The 7,303-nt window shown below is 28.7% G+C and overlaps 1 protein-coding gene across 1 annotated transcript; it reads left to right on the top strand.

Moving 5' to 3' along the window:
- Positions 1–241: 241 nt before the first annotated feature.
- LOC112099973 (heavy metal-associated isoprenylated plant protein 9) lies at positions 242–2,548 on the top strand. The gene is made up of 5 exons (XM_024187514.1): positions 242–574; positions 679–856; positions 960–1,132; positions 1,260–1,350; positions 1,984–2,548. Exons 1-5 carry the CDS (start codon positions 554–556, stop codon positions 2,439–2,441), a joined length of 921 nt encoding a protein of 306 aa, XP_024043282.1. The 5' UTR covers positions 242–553; the 3' UTR covers positions 2,442–2,548.
- Positions 2,549–7,303: the final 4,755 nt, after the last annotated feature.

Here is a 7,303-nt window from a genome sequence, read left to right as displayed (position 1 = left end):
TATAACGCATATCTTTGAATTTTATATAATCACTAATCACATACTGGTTGTTTAAAATAATTGCACATATATTATAATATTATTTACTTGTTATATAACTGATATGGTACTTAAAAATATTTTAAAATTTTTTTTATTGAGATTGAGCAATAATTTAAAAGTTGACACATCACCGACGAGACTTTCATGAAAAATCCGCGTAAGAGTCGGTGGATGAACGAAGGAAAGTAATATCAATTTTGTAGTTTACCTTATTAATTACAGAATCTCTATAAATCTGAAGATTCTGCTTCACTGGTTTCTCCCCTTTTTGCTACCTCTTCACTCTTCAGCCTTGAAGATTGAAAAGAAACATTATTAAACAAAGAGGGTTCTTTGTAACATTGAATGGCACTGCATGTGCTCTGGAATCGCATAGAGTTTAGCTTTAACCCCACCGTCCATTCCCATTACACCTAATCCATCATTCTTTACATATATGTGCATTTATAAACTACTACCTAAGAGTTTAGTTTCATCACTTTCTTTTGAATATTTTTGATCAATTAGGCAGATGGGTGAGGAAGCTAAGCAGGTGAGATATATATGCATACACATTTAGAAATTAATTTGCTTGCATGTTTATTATATTTCCCTGAATTAGTTTTTAATTTTTTTTATATATTATTGGAGATGCAGGAACAAGCCAAAGCAGATACTCAGCCAGAGCCAGTAGCTGAGGAGAAAAAAGAAGAGAAAGCAGCAGAGGAAGAGAAGAAAGAGGAGGCAAAGCCACCGTCTCCTTTTGTGTTGTTTGTGGATTTGCATTGTGTGGGGTGCGCCAAGAAGATTGAGAAGTCAATTATGAGGATAAGAGGTCTCTTTATCAATAAATTAATTTTGTCTATTAATTAATAATTAATTAGATTTTATATGTAAACTGTAACTCATTAATTTTGAGTAAATGTATATGTTGACAGGTGTTGAAGGTGTTACAATAGCCATGGCTCAAAACCAAGTGACAATAAAGGGAATAGTCGAGCCACAAGCAGTTTGTGCAAAAATTATGAAAAAAACAAAGAGAAGAGCCAAAGTTTTATCTCCATTGCCAGCAGCCGAGGGTGAACCTGTGCCGGAAGTTATCACTTCGCAGGTCCATTTAATAATTTTTATTTAATTATATAAAAAACGTTATGATTACCAATACCATAATTAATTAGAAATATTTTAATTGGTTGTTTTGTTCTTCCCCTAATTTTTATTGATGCAAATTACTTCAGGTTAGTGGACTAACTACTGTGGAGCTCAACGTTAACATGCATTGCGAGGCCTGTGCAGACCAACTTAAGAGAAAGATACTCAAAATGAGAGGTATGTATATATATATATTTTAAAAATTCTAATTTCAGTGTTCATTGGCCAGATACCTGAAATGAACAGAGCAGTTTTAATCAACTGCTACGGACATTACATTGGTTTATTTATTAAAAGATACAAAACTTAGATCAAGCGACCCACTCAGTAGTTTGCATGAGAGTGATTGACCAACTGAAATTAATAATTATATAAATAATCCAAGTTGAAAAAATAAGGAATCAGAGAAAGGTTGAGTGGATTTCAAAGGTTGAAGCAGTAATGATACTCACCCCATCACTAAACTTTACTGAAATCCATTCTGAGTAAAAAAAAAAAATTTAAAAAAATTAACCAGTATATATAGGAAGTGGGTTTAACAGTGGGGTGAATATAATTACGATCTAACTGATAATTATATTTAATTGAGTTACATATAACATATAGCTCCAATGTAATCTAAAATTTCTCATATCATTCATAGGTCACATGTGTTTGTGCACTTGTTTTAAATCTATTAGTAAGTTGTATGGACAAGTACAACCGATATTTAGAAAAATCTGTCTATATGACTTTACTTGAATTGTTTTGCAATTACTTAATATCCAAGCATAAATTAACAAAAATTATCGATTAATATAACATTTACAGGAGTGCAAACAGCAGTGACAGAGCTTAGTACAGAGAAAGTAACAGTTACTGGGACTATGGACGCAAACAAGCTAGTGGATTACGTCTACAGACGCACCAAAAAGCAAGCAAAGATTGTGCCACAGCCTGAGCCGGAGCCAGTGCTAGCACCGGAGAAGCAAGAAGAGAAGAAGGAAGCGGAGGAGAAGCCACCAGAAGAAGAAGCCAAACCAAAAGGAGAGGAAAAGCCACCAGAAGAAGCTAGAAAAGAAGAAAACGAGAGTAATAATAATAATAAAGGAGAAGAAATAAAGGAAGAGCCTAAAATGGAAGGAGGAGAGAACAACAACAGTAACAATACCGATGAGGAAAATACGAAGAGAATGATGTACTATTATCAGCCACTTTACGTGATTGAGCGAATCCCACCTCCGCAGCTCTTTAGTGATGAGAATCCCAATGCTTGTTGCATTTCATAATAATCTTGCATACAATTATCAACTTTTGCATTATAGAAAGTTGCTAATTTATTAATTACTGTAATATATAGTACAAATCCATTCGTGAGTTTAATTAATTGGACGTTTGGAACATTATTACAATGTTATATATGTTATGCCAATTGATTAATAATATAAGCATTTTGTATGATTATATTATTGTAATTATATTTTATGCGTATATTCTGGCTGGCTAGAGATATTTTTGCCTAGGAATTACGATCTTCTTAATTGTCGTATATGTGCCGTCCAATTGTCGATGAGAATAACCCCATTACAAATTATATCTATATATACGCTTGCATAAATGCTTTAAGGAAATAATTAAGTGCATGGGCTAGAGAGTTGAACACTCCCTAAGGCACCCTTAATGTGATGATGAAGGAGCAGCAGCAATATTTTAATTGACAAACTGCTACTCTGAAAATTAGCATTATGGCATACATAACTATTATATAGCAAATTTCTACAGTCCAATGGTCAGATTGGTGATAAAATAGTTGGTTTAGAGCGTTTTGGATAAAATCTAAGAGCTCAAAGAAAGTATGAATAGTGAGTGACAGAATAACCGCTCTCTTAGCTTTTACCTTGGCATTTTTATGCTATAGTGTCGTTGAGGACATTTTGGGTCGACCAGGACACTTGGTATTCCATCAGTGGAAACCCTACTCCTCCTTATACTCATTTACATATTTTTTTCTATTTGGGTTTGAATATTTGGAGCCTCTTTTACTTCACAGGCCTATGACTTTCCTTGCGTGTGTTTTACTCTGATTGGCCTTTCTAATTTGACTTAGGTGCACACAACACAAGACTCCAGGGCACGCCGATTTGTGGTTAGTTCTGTTTGGAGTTGATGTGCAGTATGTTACGGTTGATGTAGAAAAAAATGGAAATTATTAAATAAAAGTTAATAGTATATAATAAATATAAATTTAAATAATAATTTTGTTAAAATTATTAAAAGTGTAATAAATTTTCTATCATATAAATAAAAAAGAAACATATTAACATAGATTTGAAACTGTAGCAACTAGTATTTACTAAATATTTTATTACTGTACCTTTCAAAATATAATTACCCAATTTCAATTACAAATATACCCTAAATCGCAGTTGACTGCGGGGATGAAATTGAGCTCCTTGTTTAACTTCACACTTGTAAGCTTGCTTAATTAACTGTCGTATGGAATTCTTTTTATAATCCAGTGGACCGACGTCCAGTTCATTTCTTGATAATGTGCATCTACCTTCTTATTGATTGATATACACACGTTGATATGTTATTGAGCATTACCAATTTTACATTCAACAGAAGTAATGCTGAATTTTTTTTAAATATTCGGATATTGTTATCACAGTATTGAATTAAAAGATCATTTTATCCTATAATTGTTTTTAAAAAATATAATTATAATTTAATTAATTGATAAAATATTATTAAAAATTTGGATGTGTGAGTATCATTTAACTAATTGATAAAATATTATTGAATTTTAATCATTTTGACCTAAAAAATGTATAATACTCATCTCAAATATTTTCCCTTTTTTTGTTTTTTTAATCAATCATACAATTACAATTATCAAATAATTTTCATCGTTTAAATTAATCATTAGAATGACAATAGTTTAAACCAACTTTGAATAATAAAAAAATTATAATTACGAAAATTATCATTTAAAAAATTATAATTATAAAAATTAATATCTTAGATTTTGAGATTTATTTGTTTTATTAAATTCAGAAGTATTCTTGTAAGTAATAGTTTTTTAATTCATTTACGGGGTAAAATAATAATTTTATTTAAATTCTTAGTGTTAAAGTAGTTGATTGATGTAAATTTAAAAATAAAAGTGGTGTAAAAAATATAAAAATTTTATAATGGTTGTATATATATATATATATAATAATAAATGGTGTAAATATAATTTTTCTCTATATATATAACATACAATGGACGTCACATGCATGCCTGCCAAAAGAAAGGATTAAAATGATAAGTTTGTTAGATTCCCCGCCAGTCATTGAAAGAGATGTCAAAAGAACGCAGGGTGTAGGTTTCACGTGGAGTCCCACTGAATATTGGATCCGAGTCACTTGAATAAGCCAAGAGAGTCACGGAAATCTACTTTTGTATGTGTAAAGCAAGAAAATTTTGTACCCTTTCATGAAACGCCCATCACGCTTGTCTGTTTGTCTTCTTTCATCTTTAGTACTCAAAATTTGACGACAATGCGAGGAATAACTAAAGCTAACTTTAGTTTTAAAGTAAAAAGAAAGGGAAAAAAATAAATAAATAAACCAAATAAAGCCACTTTTGTAATTGTAGTGAGACGCCACAAGACTTTACCATTGTGGTTGTTTAGTTTATAGGAGAACATTTGGGCATTTTAAGAGTACTCTTCATTTTTCATTCGCTTATTGCAACATTTAAAATTTGAAGTTCAACTAATAGCGATAATATTTATGTATATATGTGACAAAAAAATTGATAGATAATAAGCAAAAGGTCTAAGAGGAGCGAAGACTCTATCTAATTTTATAAGCTGATGCAATATGTATATCACATCCACATTTACTACGTTTATATTAGTTGGGTTATATATTTTATATTTTAATTTACATGATAACTCATTGCACTCATTGATAGAATTGTAAAATGAATTTAATAATAAGAAATAATAAAGTTAATTAAAAATATAACTATAAAAGACAATCAATATGCGCAAATGACACGTTATTAATTGGGATACTATGTATCCGAACTACAATGTAAGTGTAGCATCTAAAATAACCTACAAAATCAATATTTTATATTTTATTAGTAATTTTTTTATTATGTCTATATTATTGTAAATTTTAAAGTTCTTTCTTGGATTAATGGATTTAAGTATTAATAAAATTTGCTGGATACACTGATGATAGCTTAAAAATAAATAGCATGACATTAAATTATTGAAAATAAAAAAAATATTTAATTTCCAATTGGTTAATTAGTTAATTGTTTAAATTTCTTTTCATTTGAAATTATTAAAAATTAATTAAAATTTTTATAATAATTCTTTTAAGTGGGAAATTAAATCAAAATTCCAATCGAAATTCAAACATAGATTGACGTTTTGTTCAAAAAATCTACAAAACAGCTGTGCCAGAAAAAAAAGAATTGGGAAAGAAGAATAAAATCAATCTTTTTTTTTTTTATTGAGCGTGTTCACTCATTTTGACAACTTTATCATATTATTTCTACTCTACCTTCTTCTTACTATGGATTTACACAATTTGAGAGGTAAAAATATCACAATAGTGACTTAAACTTTTGAATAAAAAATTAATACTGTAGATTTACATATAAAATAGAGGGGCTTTCCAAGAAATAAAATGATCCTTATGGATCATATAGAGTCGGCTTACTTTTGGCAGGATTTTAGGCCTAGCCCACCTAGGTCTTAAGTTGCCACTATTTAGGGCCTGTTTTGGACTATTTTGAGAGGTTTAAAAGTCATTTTAAAAAGATAAAAATTAATTTTAATATTTATTAAATTTTTTTAAAATCGATTTGGCTAAATCACCATAGCTACAAAAGATTTTGAAAAGTAAGAAAATAATAACTTTTAAAAATTTGATTTTGAGAATGATTTTTATATTTAATACAATTTCATATATATTCTCGTAGACTCATATAGACATATATATTATAAAAATCTAAAATTATCCTTATTAATTAAGAAATAAAGTCATTGACTTTAAAGAGATTATTATTATTCCAAAATATATTGAGATAGCAAAATAAAAAAAATAAATTTCATAATATAAAATATTTATTTTAGTTATCAATTTTTATATGTACACAAACAAAAATATTTTACATACATATTTATAAATGTTTTAATAAATTTTATTCAACATTATACTCAATTTTAGTCATTTATATTTTTACATCAATTTAACAATAAGATTTATCAAATACATACGGTTACTTTTAAAACTCACATTATTTTACCAAACGTTTAATTGATTCTCTTTACTCGTAAATTATTTTTACAGTACAACTAACAATACTTATTTTAAAACCTACAATATTACCAAAATGGACCTTAGTGTTTCTTTGCCTATATGTTTGTTCTAAGGCACATATTTTTCTTTTTAGTTCTTCTAAATTGGATTATTCTTACCTTACTTTTTAGGGACATACTTATTATGCCCTTCTAATTAAATGTCATCTTTTATTTTCTCTTTAAACAACAAATAAATTTCTTACCATCAAAATTTATTAAAAAAATGAGAATACAAGGTGAACAAATTAGTTATTCTTCCATCTTGTATAAAGTAAATAAATAAAACTGAAATTACCTTTGATTGTTTCCCATTAAAAGATAAAGGAAAAAACTTTCAATCACGACGTTCGTGGTTTTTCTTTTCTCTTCTTAATGGATACATGTATCATTGCTCTAAAAGTAAAAGTTTAGCCATAATTGAAACTATAGATTGGTTTTCGATCGGTTAAATAAAAGGACACCAATACAGTTGCTAAGAGTGTAAAAACTTTCAGAAATAGTCTGGGCGATTTAAAAAAGTCAAGATTAAAACTTGACTTTAATTACTATATTGTAATTAAGTTCCATAATAAGTCAGCGTCATTCAAAGCTTAGAAAAAAATTCGATAAGAAGAAAATCTATATCCGAATGTTAACGGTAATTTAGTGTACATTCTCTCTCTCGTTCGCCAACCATAAACGTACATGCATTTAGACATAATAATAATAATAAAATTGTTAATTTGATTGCAGGTGAAACTTGGAAGCCGAAGGCCATTTGTGTCTACAGAAGCAGAGCAATGG

Source organism: Citrus clementina, unplaced genomic scaffold (assembly GCF_000493195.1).
Source record: "Citrus clementina cultivar Clemenules unplaced genomic scaffold, Citrus_clementina_v1.0 scaffold_3, whole genome shotgun sequence".
Classification (NCBI taxonomy): domain Eukaryota; kingdom Viridiplantae; phylum Streptophyta; class Magnoliopsida; order Sapindales; family Rutaceae; genus Citrus; species Citrus x clementina.
Note: the sequence above shows the minus strand (reverse complement) of the source record. Positions and strands in the feature narration are given on the sequence as shown.

What these genes read in the sequence shown, in the direction of transcription:
- LOC112099973 (XM_024187514.1), top strand. Translation starts at nt 554, where the DNA reads ATGGGTGAGGAAGCTAAGCAG. An exon ending in GTCAATTATGAGGATAAGAG is followed by an intron (nt 857 to 959) that starts GTCTCTTTATCA and finishes ATATGTTGACAG; the next exon opens with GTGTTGAAGGTGTTACAATA. An exon ending in CGGAAGTTATCACTTCGCAG is followed by an intron (nt 1,133 to 1,259) that starts GTCCATTTAATA and finishes AAATTACTTCAG; the next exon opens with GTTAGTGGACTAACTACTGT.